The 12,156-nt window shown below is 42.5% G+C and overlaps 4 protein-coding genes across 4 annotated transcripts; 2 read left to right on the plus strand and 2 right to left on the minus strand.

Moving 5' to 3' along the window:
- Positions 1–2: 2 nt before the first annotated feature.
- EAF02_007055 (uncharacterized protein) lies at positions 3–284 on the minus strand (the record flags this gene model as incomplete). Its single annotated transcript, XM_038903103.1, has 1 exon — positions 3–284. The coding sequence occupies one exon, from the start codon at positions 282–284 to the stop codon at positions 3–5; it is 282 nt and encodes a 93-aa protein (XP_038757424.1).
- Positions 285–2,253: 1,969 nt separating this feature from the next.
- Positions 2,254–6,620, plus strand: EAF02_007056 (uncharacterized protein; the record flags this gene model as incomplete). Its single annotated transcript, XM_038903104.1, has 4 exons — positions 2,254–2,380; positions 2,433–5,552; positions 5,609–6,376; positions 6,436–6,620. The coding sequence occupies 4 exons, from the start codon at positions 2,254–2,256 to the stop codon at positions 6,618–6,620; spliced, it is 4,200 nt and encodes a 1,399-aa protein (XP_038757425.1).
- Positions 6,621–7,773: 1,153 nt separating this feature from the next.
- Positions 7,774–9,986, minus strand: EAF02_007057 (uncharacterized protein; the record flags this gene model as incomplete). Its single annotated transcript, XM_038903105.1, has 6 exons — positions 7,774–8,403; positions 8,462–8,788; positions 8,843–9,066; positions 9,260–9,477; positions 9,532–9,748; positions 9,800–9,986. 6 exons carry the CDS (start codon positions 9,984–9,986, stop codon positions 7,774–7,776), a joined length of 1,803 nt encoding a protein of 600 aa, XP_038757426.1.
- Positions 9,987–10,488: 502 nt separating this feature from the next.
- On the plus strand, positions 10,489–11,795 carry EAF02_007058 (uncharacterized protein). Its single transcript, XM_038903106.1, has 3 exons — positions 10,489–10,960; positions 11,015–11,180; positions 11,322–11,795. Exons 1-3 carry the CDS (start codon positions 10,595–10,597, stop codon positions 11,597–11,599), a joined length of 810 nt encoding a protein of 269 aa, XP_038757427.1. The 5' UTR covers positions 10,489–10,594; the 3' UTR covers positions 11,600–11,795.
- The last annotated feature ends 361 nt before the right edge of the window (positions 11,796–12,156 follow it).

Consider the following 12,156-nt stretch of genomic DNA (forward strand, 5'->3'; position numbering starts at 1 on the left):
TCTCAAAATCTCCTGACCTCATCTTGCTCAGCTCCTGGCTCAATGCCTCCCCAAAACACATCTCCAAATACACAACTCTCTACCACACTCTCCATCCACACACCCCCATCCTCCTCCTCACAACCTCCACTCCCCACATCTTCTCCTCTTCCGCTAATTCCCTCTCTCGTCTCACCCCCGCTCTCAATATCCTCTCCAAATTCCCCGCCAACTCCAAAATCCTCGCTCATTCCTTCTCCAACGGCGGGGCATTCACACTCTCGTTTCTCGCGCGCGAATTCCATCGGAAGCTAGGGAGATCTCTTCCACTCGCTTCTCTGATCCTGGATTCTTCCCCGGGAAAATTCAGATACAGAGCTACTGTTTCTGCATTCTCGCTGGGGTTTCCGAGATTCTGGATCGTGCATTTTCTATGTATGAGTTTTTTGTATGTGCTTTTTGGGGGGTATAAAATTTTATGGGGGATGTTTGGGAGAGTAGATTTGATAGAAAGGATTAGAAGGGATCTTAATGATGGGGAGATTTTTGGGAAGGAAGCGAGGAGATTGTATGTTTTTAGTGAGGGGGATAGGATGGTGAGGTGGGAGGATGTGGAAGAGCATGCGGAGGAGGCGGGGAGGAGGGGATTTGGAGGGAAGGATGGGGTGAGGGAAAGTGAGGTTTGGGGGAGACGGCCCATTGTGGACATTTGGTGGGGGAGGGGAATAGGGAGAGATATGTTAGGGCTTTGGAGATGGTTTGGGAGGGGAGGGAATGAGGAGATTTGTTGTAGATGGGAGAAGAGGTGTTTTGTTGTTTTGTTGTTTTTAGTATATTGGATATTAGTCGAGAGATCATCAGTGGGTGTACGGACTAATGGGACACTGCAAAATTGGACTTGTGGATACCTCTTGATGTATTGAATCATTTAAATTAGGAATTGTTGTAATTGTTGATTAGAAATAGGACAATCAAAATGTGAATTCTGATATCAAACAATCAAAGAATGAATTTACTAAAAACATCGAAAGTTAGGAAGTGTCCCGTCAATCCATGCGCCCATTGATGGTCCTGAAAGATAAATTCCCAATCGCACATGTACTTCATCCCATCACTAAATATCCCGTGAATCTTCCATGATCTCTTTCAACATTTTTTCTAGGGTTTCAATCATCCGGTAGCAGGAAGTCAGAAAATTCAATCTCGTTCTGCTTGGAGTTTATATCACACACTAGAGATATACTGCAGTTTCAGGAGATCCCGATATGATTTACATTTATCGACTCACAGAGAAATATAGCTTCGCTCTCATTCATTATATAAACGCTGCATAAACCTTGAGAATGAGCATCTCCTCATATATTTTGAAAACATCAGAAATCTTTGTAAAGGTCGTCTGTATGGATGGAGTATACCCGAGTTCGTGTAACTTGTACTCCAAGATTTTTCATTCGGTTAAATAGGAGATGGGACAATCACGCAGTTCCGGAGTCGAGAGGTTAATTATGGCTTGATCTTTGAAAGCTTTGAAAGCTTGAGGACCATGAGGTCATTGATTTTGGAAGGCATTTCTGGTATCTGATTTGATATTTAGTTTTGGATTACAGTTCGGGTGTAAAGAACTCCTTGTTCTGGTAAATATGTTGGGGTGATTAATCATTTTGTGAAGTACCCCTATCTGGTGTTGTGTAAAATTCTGAATTGAGATAATCATTTCGATTTTTTTCTGCATTATCTGATGGAAATTAATATACCAAATAAGTAATCAATCAGGATTACTTGGATTCAATCAAATTTCTTGGCCATAAATTTCAATAACTATCAATCCGCACCTCCAACAGTACTATGATCATACCGACTACCATTGAACAAATTCTCCTCTTTCGCCGTTTTCATCAACATAGAGACGCCCCAGTATGAATTCCTTTCAATCCATTCAAGCATCAAATTCTCCCAATTCCTAGAACGATTTCCATCAAAAGATCAATTGTGTTTCTTGAAGAAGAATGTATTACGACTTCAAAGAGATCTTGTCATAACAAAGAAAAACAAAGATATTCCGTCTTCTCAAAAACCAGCTGCATCAAGGTTTGGGAATAGGAGAATCACAAAGGAAAATAGGATTCGATAAGTAGCTTCTATTATTTTGTGCTATCTGTGAATATTCCGTACATTCATGGGTCGCTGGTATACTTTACCAACCAATTCAACAATAATTGATTAAAATCAATCTAGCAAACATACAGCTAGCTATCAAGCTGAAACCTCTTCAAGATGGCTGATAATAACGACCCAGATTATTCCTTTTGGCAGGAGGAGCAAGAGAAAAGGTTGAAAACAGAAGATATTCTAGCACGCAAGGAGCAAGAAATTCCAATTGCTGGTGGTCTACGCCAAGGAAGTCTAGTTTTCATTGGATATGAAAAGAGATGAATGGGCAGCCATATTGAAAGTTATTGTGGATGCCATAAACGAACACGGTCGAGTAATTGATGATGCCGGTATACAATTCATAAGTAATCAATGTATCAAGATGAGGGAGATGATTGTGGCAGGACATCAACAAGCAATGTCATACCGAGCTAAAGGTCGAGTGTGGCGGGGATTACGAAATCGTTCCGAGCAATACATTTTGGAGTTTCGAAGAGCGACGCAGTATTATTTCACTACTCAAAAGGATACTCCGGATCAGGATATGGATCCGGCGATATTCCGAACAGCGGTTGCGGATTGGCATGCGGCTATCACTACGACTTTGAGGGTTCTTCGTGAAGCTTTGGGAGAGGAAGAGAGTCAAAGGGAAGCTGAGGATGTGGAATATGATTCAGATACTCGAGAGCCTGTTATCAATTTAAGGCGTAATCATAGTACACCTCAGCAATTCAGCCAACTTATTCAGGAGGTGATTGAAATGGTAGAACTCGCCAAAAATGTGTCAGGGAATAATAATGCGGGCTCTAGTTACGATCGAAGAGTACAGCAAGAGTACATAAAAACACAAGAGGCATTGAAGGAAGTTTCTCAAAGAATGGAAAAGTTGGAAAGAGAAAGGAGAGATTTCTTCTTGGCTCGTGGTACTCGGCCACCTGATCAAGACTGTGCAAGAGAAAAGGCAGAAATAGAACGATTGGATAAAGAATTGACACAATGTCGGGCTAAATTGGAGGAACTTACGAAACAATGCCGTCAACAGACCGAATATATCGATGCGGTAGCAAGAGGATTGAAACCAAGTTCGAATGATCCAAGCCCCGGAGTTTTATTATCCGATCAAGCTTTTGATGAACTATGCAGACATTTTGATAGCTATCATGAAAATGCAGAAGCATCAGAAGCTAGAAACAAAGAGCTAGAGAATAGCTTGAGAAATGTGATACTTCATCCAAGCGACAACAATAAGCAGGAATTGGACAAGAAGCTCAGGGCTGAAATAGAGGCTGCAAATGCTTCTATAACCACAAAGGATAAGGTTGTTGCGGATCTACAGAGAGAAGTAAGAAAGCTAGTATTACAACGACAAGCAATAGGGGAGCAAGCTGAAAGATACGAATCAGACTTGAAAGCAATGAATATCGAGAAGGATCGACTCAACGCAGCTTTAAAGGCAGCTGAACTGAAAGCGACCAAGATAGTAAAGATCGAAGCCAGCGGAGGTGGTGTTTTTTCGAATGAAGAAAAGTTAAATTTGGAACAACAGCTAAAAGATCTCATGGATCAAAACATGCTTCACGAAAAGAATATACACCTTTGTCAAGAGACTATCAAAGATCTCCAGGAAGATATTGCTACAAGAGACGCGAAGATTGAATCCTTGACGGTCATGATTAATTTCGATGACGATATAACCAAAAATCGACAGGAAAAACAAGATCTCAGAGAGAAAGTTATCGCACTCGAGCATTATATCGATAATGAGCTAGCCAAACTGTCTATAGATAATTACGTCGATCCAGATGACCCCGATGATCCACCTGATCCAGATAATCCAAAAGATCCAAAAGATAAAGCTGAGAAAGCAGCTCAGAGACAAGAGATAGCTCGTCTCAAGCTGCAATTGGAAACAGAGTCTAAGAATGCCAAAGCCCAAATTGACAAGCTTGTGAAACAACTGGAGAAAGATTCCAAGACAGCTAATCCCGAGGCTGCAAAGTTCAAGAAGCAATTAGCCGAAGCGATAAGAGAAAGACACCAAACTTTACTAAAAACTCAAGCTGAACGAGCTGCGGCAAAGAAAGAGACTGATGAAGCCTTGGCAAGATGTGAGGTTCGAAGAGTAGCGGCCGAGAGAAAACTTCATGATATGTTAGAATGGGCTGTGGATCAACGAGATGAGGCAAAGAGAGTGAGCGATGAAGCCTTGGCAAGATCCGAGGCTCGAGTCGCTGCGATGAAGAAGCAGCATGAGGAAATCATAGCAAAATCTGAGGCTCAACGGACTGCGGCAAAGGAAGAAAGTGATGGAATCGTTGCAAATCTACGAAAAACGATTGCTGATTTGCGAACGCAAATCACAAATTTAAACAGTGTAAACATTGGACTTAGAACAACCATGCAAGAACGAATCGACGCTCTAACAAAGCAGGTCGCAGAACTGCATGGAAAAATTCCAGATGAGGATGCTGCTAATGGACCCCTTGCTAAGGCCCTCGACGACCTTGAGAATAGGGACTTGAAAATTGCTCTTTTGGATGAACAAATTTCTGATGCGAGCAAAAGACATGAGCAGCAAATCAAAGATATTCAAGCAAGACTTGACGAAGCTAGATTAAATGCTAATGGGATCTCACCACAAGGTCTAAGAACATTGAGAAGGAATTTAGCCGATTGTCGAAAAAATCATGATGATGATCAAATCACCATTAAAAATCTAGAAGCGGAACTTGATGCTTGTCAGCGAAGAGGACAACATCAACTTCGACAACTGCAAGAGTATGCAGGTCTTCATCAACACGCTGATGGAGGAGCTGCTGCTAGAGAAAGAATAGCCCAGCTTGAAGTTGAGAATGCTGCAATCGAAGAAGAGTTGCAAGCTGCAAGAGTCGAAAGAGAACAGAAAGCAGAAGAGGATCGAAAGAAAGCTGCTGAAGCACATCAAAAGGAATTGGATGATGCTGCGGCTGATGTGGATATAGATGTTACAAGTGTTACATCACATGATTCTAATGAAGAAATCAACAAGCAACATATCGAAAGGCTCAGAAGACAAACGGAAGATCTCAAGAGGCTCAAGAATGAGAATCTTAATATGGAAATCCAACTTAATGTTTCAAAGAGGACTCTAGCAGCTCTTCAAGATCAACGTACAGATCTTCAAAACAAATTGAGAGAGTGTCGCAAACACAGACAGGAACTTATTGATCGACAGAGTGAGGTAGAACCAGGTGCTCCAGAAATTTTCCATGATGATTCTCAGAGAGTTGCAGAGCTCGAGGCTCGAATTGCTGAGTTAGAAGCTTTACTAGCAGGGTGTGAGGAAACTGGTGCAACACTTCAATTACAAAGAGATGCAGCAATTGCAGAGAATGACGCAAATAAACAAAAGATGGCTGATCTTCAAACTGCTCACGATATAAGTACGTTACCTTTCTACTTTAACTCTTTATATTATATGATTAACATGATAATATAGTGGCTGGTGAGGGGCCTAAACTTGGATTGAAACGTATCAAGACAAGAATTGCTCTTCAAGCCCAAGCAACCAAACGTAGAAATATTGAAGCAAGAGAAGCACAGCAAGCCGCAGATGCTCTTGCGAAAGCGCAAGCTGCACAAGCTAAGAAGGATGAGGAACAAGCTAGGAAGGATGCCCTTGAACAAGCCAAGAAAGATCAGGAAGGTAAACCAGATGACCATGATCACAATAACAATCAACCACCACCGCCACCACCAGGGGGTGGAGCCGGGGCAAGTGCAGTTCCAGTAAGTGGCGGTAATAATGACAAGGATGAGACGGAAGAGGAGGCAAAGGCGAGAAAGAAAAAGGAAAAGAAAGAAAGGAAGGAAGAGAGAAAAAGGAAGAAGGCGGAAAGCGATAGGAAGCATAAGGAAAAGATGGCAAAGAAGTTCCATGGCTTGAACCACCCAATTGAGAAACCCAAAACACCACCTAGCGGCGAAAAAAAGACGCCTACCCCGGCTCCAGCTACAGGTAGAGAAACACGAGCAGACACCAAGTTAACACCTGCACAGAAGAAGAAGAAAGAAGCCGAGCTCAAAAAACTAGCCGAACAGGCTGCGTTGAATCCTATACTTGAGGAAGAGGAGGAAGAAGAATCACCAGGTAGTTCGGACGCTGACTTGAAGCCAGACGACGATGTCGACCCTTTCAGTGATTCCGATAACTATTATCAAATCGGGGGATATAGTTCTCAACCACAGAAGTCGAGTTTTGTAAGCAGTAAGCCTGCTTCGAGACCTAAGGTTACATTTAATGAAAAGAAATATGTGTGGAGCCAGAGATTGAGCAGGAGGATGAGGGTGACGAAATGGAGGAGGATAAATTTTGGGATGACTTTGTGGATTTGAAGCCGGCTGGAGATGAAATGAACACAACTAAAGGAAAGAAGAATTTGAAGAGGGCTTCACCACTTTCTGGTACACGGTCAGGTAAGGTGAAGAGAGCCAAGAAATCGAAGGGTTGAATTTGTTATCTGTTGTGTAATTTGGGTGTCCTTAAGTTTATACTTTTGGCGGCGGTTGTTGGTGTAGGATTCCTTCCCATGCAAAATAGCAAGTAGTTTAGGAACATAATTTAATGTACACTTTTCCAATTATTTGGAAACTCCATGAAATTCTTCTGTGAAGTAGAGCAAATCTACATCCAGCCAGAATCTCCGTTCAATCAAAAATTCGATTCACTTGTAAGACCCAACTCAATGATAGCTTCATCCACCTGGGAAGTGCATTGCATCTTACAAATCCAATACCAAGGATGCGTCAATCCAATTGTTCGAAAGACCAAGACACAACCAGCTTGACAACCCAAGCCTCACAAAGGCAAGAGAGAGCTTTTGTCTGTGATTGTACTTGAAAGTTATGAAGAAGTAAAACTGTGCAGCCTTCCAGAAGTCTCCGCGCAGCTTCCTTAACATGCGTGGGAGTGAGTGTTCGCCTCAATATCCTGGATAGGAGTATTGGGAGAGAACAGAGCTGTCAGGTAACCACTTTTTCATGATGGATACCGCGCAATGAATGACGCGACAGCTGATGCGACAGCGAAATCCTCGAGTAAAAACAGTCTTGGGGTTAGCGGCCCACAAGGTGGAAAGAAGGGGGAAAAAGATGTGTGAAAAGCAGATTTTGCCCAAATGAATTTGTAAACAAAGTCTGATGGAATCAAAAGATCTTACCTCTTGGGATAGTTGAGAAGTTGAGTTGTGGCTTTGCAGAATCGGACTACAAAGACTCCACAGGTGGATGAACTTAACAACATAAAAACCCATAACACTAGGGGATTACGAAGTAGGTGGTCGGTCACTCGAGATATAATTTGAAAGAAATTACATCACATCATAATAGCCAAAGATATTCATAAATAATTTATTTCCTATGGTTACACTAGCAGCAAGGCACTAATCAAAAGAAAAAATTAAAGTAAATGGACTCGAAAAATCGGCCCAATAATAAACATTGTCTTTGTCAACACAAAGAAACCTTGTGTGTATGGATAAAGAAATCCCTAGGTTAGTATCCTTCCTGGATGGGCTTCAAACCTGGCGTAGTGATTGTTTGTTTTTGCACGCCGGCTGAAAAATAATTGAAAGTAGTCTTCTTGATTACGTGAGAAGACGACGGTTAGTTTCCTGGAGGAGGTGGTGGTGGTGGCTGATCGCTTGGTGGTGGTGGTGGAGGAGCACTTCCAGGCGGAGGTGGTGGAGGAGCAGAATTTGATGGAGGAGGTGGAGGAGGAGCATTGGCATATTGTTGAAGAAGAGCATTGATGCTGGCAGTGCTAAGGCCTGGGGGTCCTGGCATACTACTGAGACCAGGAGGAGCACCCATTGGTGGTTGTTGAGGAGGATAACTACCATATCCAGGGGCATAGCCGTTTTGACCAGGATAAGCAGCAGGACCAGTTGGTGCAGCTGGGGCTTGCGATTGCTTTGCCCAGGGAGCAGATGGTGGAGCATTGTATCCACCATTTTGGTAGCCTCCTCTATCTCTGTCATCACCTCGTCTCGCCCATGGAGCAGGACCAGAAGGCGCAGAGTCGCGAGAATCACGAGGATCGCGGTTATCACGTCCATCACGTCCATCGTTTCCTCTTTGCCATGGAGCAGGAGCGTTTGATGGACCTCGTTGCCATGGTTTGACATCTTCTTGATCCTTTGGTGGACCTTGGTCATAACCTGATGGACCAGATTCGATACGAAGAGGAGCATCTGTAGCAGCTGAAGCACCACCAGAAAGTTCTTGCATAAGTTGCTAAGACAAAGTTGTTAATACCTGATACTATAGAAGTCAAGATTGAGTTTATGCTTACCTCATATTCGCGGTCAACAGCATCGCCTGCGCCAATACGAGCTTGACCTGGTACAGCATTTGGACCTGCAGGGCCATCATTACGCCAATTGGCACCACGAGGTCTATCTGGACAATCTCTAGCCATATGTCCAGCATTACCACAAACGCGACAGATAATGTTGGCAGTGAAGTTGCGTTGTTGAGGACAATCGTATTTTCTGTGGCCAATTTCACCACAGTTTTGACAAGCTTGATTCTCATCATCACGAAGCGTACCGTTGAGAGCAGCGAGTTCACGGAGTTGATTACGCTTAAGCTCATTTTGACCTTCTGGAATAGAGGCGGCCTGTTGTAGATTAGTATTGAAAGAGGATATCAGGGGAGAGTATCGAAGACTCACAGTTTCAATGATGTTGTGAATCAACTTCTTTGCCTTTTCAACCTTCTCTTCGGTATCTGCCATGATCAAACAATGAAGATCCTCCTCCTGGTTGCTGGTGTGGGCTGCATCGGAACGACCCTTTCCTTCCTTGACGGATCCTTTTCCACGGATAGCAATTTTAGCTTGAGATTCTGTCTCCATTTTCTTTAATGTATTGCCACGAGGACCGATAAGTAAACCAACTTTAGTAAAGCGCAAGCTAAGTGTTAGTATAGGATCAAAAGCTTTGAGCAAAATGGTAGTGAGTACGACAAGTTAGTGATGACGGTGCCATGCATTTGTCTTCCAAATGCTGCATCTACTGTCACACGATAAATGAAAACGGATATGGAAGGGAGAATAAGGTTAGAAAGGTTAGAGGGTTAGCAATCATACTGAAGTTAATTTCTGGGTAGTCATTGACTGGCACATAGACCTTCTCTTGAGTCTTAGTAGGACGGCGATAGTCTTGTGGTGGATGATAGTTAGGAATAACTTTCATAGCCTTATCAATCAATTTGTGTCGCTCATCTTCGAGCCTCTTTCTGTATCTGTATTCTCGAGTGTTGACACGGCGACCAAAATTATCGTATTGAGGGGCGGGCGAAGGAGATCTGCAGAAAAAATAATTAGTTATTGTTAAGCACACACAGAAAGAGCTTCCTTACCTGTCGCCATCCGCTGGAACAACATCATCAATTCTCAACTTTTGTGTAATTTCGTCGATACGGAAATGTAAGGTATAAGCTTCAAGTTGTTCACTTGTCATATTCGCCATGATTGCCGTTGGCAGTCCCATGAGACCTGCAGCCTTATTCTCAGTAGCATCACCCCAACGATTTCTCTTCTTGCGACGTCGAGATCCATCGCCTGCAGGTTCTTCGGCTAGAAAATGTTAAGACTGATTGTTTGCGATATTAGATAAGGTAAACTTACACTTCACAGTTGGACTTCTTCCACGCTTGATGCCTGAATCTTGGTGATTGCTGGAAGAATAATTATTGGAAGATGGAGCTGGGCTATAGCTTTCCTCTTGAGCAGATCCGCCATCGCCAGGGAAGCGTCGTCGATTTCCCAAAGGAATGTTGTTCGATCCAGTGCTTCCTTGTTGTCTCCACGCCATGATGTTCTGGTGAGTGTATTAATTATCGATGGTTGTTGATTTTGATATTGTTGCAGGATTTACAAAAGAATACTCGTAGAAGAAAGATTGTATTGCACCTAAGTCTGGAATCTACCGAGTAAGCACTTTAGCCGGTCGAGCTAGTGTTGATTGGTTTTAGTACAGCTCTCACGTGATATAAGATATTCTTCAACAAGAGACTATCATGTTTGTCCTGTCTAATAAAGACTGTCGTGTTCATATGACGACCAAGATGGCAGCAGGAGGACTTCTTTATTGTTTTTGGTCACGTTATACATCAAACAAGGGAACTTTATCTGCCAAATAGTCATGTGTTGTTGAAAAAATACCACGTTCGGCATTTTCCGCCAAGCCTCCCTCCTTACAGCCGTTTTTCAATTTTAGCTCGGTAAGATAAAATGGATCAGCAGTATCAAGATTTATAATTCCGTAGATCGCATCATCGCAAGGTACCTACGTAGGTGGGGTAAAGCGGAGGGAAGCTCGGGAAGTTACACATATGTGAAAGTCAAATGTAGATACATTACAAATCAAAAATCCAAGAATTCTTTATATATCTCACTCATTCCCATTTCAATTTCATATCTATGAACGATCGTCTTACACAGTTACATTCTCAAATCACTCCCAAAATGGCTTCCCAATCAGATATTCATCTCTACACAACCCAAACTCCTAATGGAATCAAGATCTCTATCACTTTGGAGGAACTTGGTCTCTCCTACGAGGTACACAAGATTGATATCTCCAAGAACACCCAAAAAGAGCCATGGTTTCTTGAGATAAATCCAAATGGACGAATCCCTGCTTTGACCGATACATTCACGGATGGAAAGAAGATTAATCTGTTCGAAAGTGGTAGCATTCAACAATACCTCGTCGATAGATATGATACCGAGCATAAGATCTCATACCCAAAGGGTACAAGAGAGTACTATGAAGTCAACAACTGGGTAGGTCATTTGATTTTCTAGATCTCAAACAAAATAAACTGACACGATAACGAGCTCTTCTTCCTTAATGCGGGTGTAGGCCCCATGCAAGGTCAAGCCAATCACTTCTCAAAATATGCCCCGGAGAGGATTGAGTATGGTATCAATCGTTATACAAATGAGACCAGGCGCTTGTATTCTGTTCTCAATACCCATCTAGAAAAGTCAACCTCTGGTTATTGTAAGTATAATTGACTCCTCAATCCTTGCCTTGTGATCAGCTACCTAGTGCATATCTTGCAACTTGGTCATTCAATATGGCTGGGGGCACTGCCATATACCCCTATTCAGTTCAAGAGACATCACTAACAACACGCTTTAGTGGTTGGTGACAGATGTACAATCGCTGATATTGCTCACTGGGGTTGGGTAACTGCTGCCTTTTACTGTGGAGTTGATATTGAGGAATTCCCAGCTCTAAAGGCATGGGATGAAAGAATGGAAAAGAGACCTGCAGTTGAAAAGGGTCGTCATGTACCAGAGCCACACAATGTCGGAGCTTTGAAGAAAGACCCTGATCGTGAGGCAAAAATGAAGGCTGTGACAGAGAAAAATAGAGAATGGATTCAGGCAAGTATGAAGTCCGATGCCAAGAAGTAATTTCTTGACGATAGATCAAGAGTAGGAGGGCGGAAGTTCAAATAAATGTACTACATTCTGAATAAAAAATGATGAGCGTTTCTTGGAATGATTCAAATTCTTCTATTATATCACACTTTTATTTGTGGGACAGAAGGTCATGATGGAATGACCAGGTCTCTTGTTTGTCTTGATTTAGGGCCAAAAGCGCGCAATTGAAGAATTCTCGGCTTAAGAGGACTAACTAGTCATCTTCTGGGTCTCCAATAAGGCGTGTACTGGTGACCGTTAAGCTAGGTAGCTACTTGGACACTTCTAAATTTAGATTTGTATGTCGATATCTTCCGGGAAATGGTTAGGAGACATGTTGAATTGGAGCAAATATCTCCACTAATGGTCATATCGTTTCACAGACCGAACAAAAATAGGGGCGGTCTTGTTGACCAGATATTATCAACTAGAATTTGGCGGTTATTAACAATTTGAACTCTTGATTGTTGAAGTCCAGACCCAGTTGGAACGGTATAAATGTAGAACCTTTCGTGCTTTTCACTCCCAATCTCATATCATCTCATTCC

Source organism: Botrytis sinoallii (genome assembly GCF_014898435.1).
Source record: "Botrytis sinoallii strain Bc 23 chromosome Unknown BSIN_011, whole genome shotgun sequence".
Classification (NCBI taxonomy): Eukaryota; Fungi; Ascomycota; class Leotiomycetes; order Helotiales; family Sclerotiniaceae; genus Botrytis; species Botrytis sinoallii.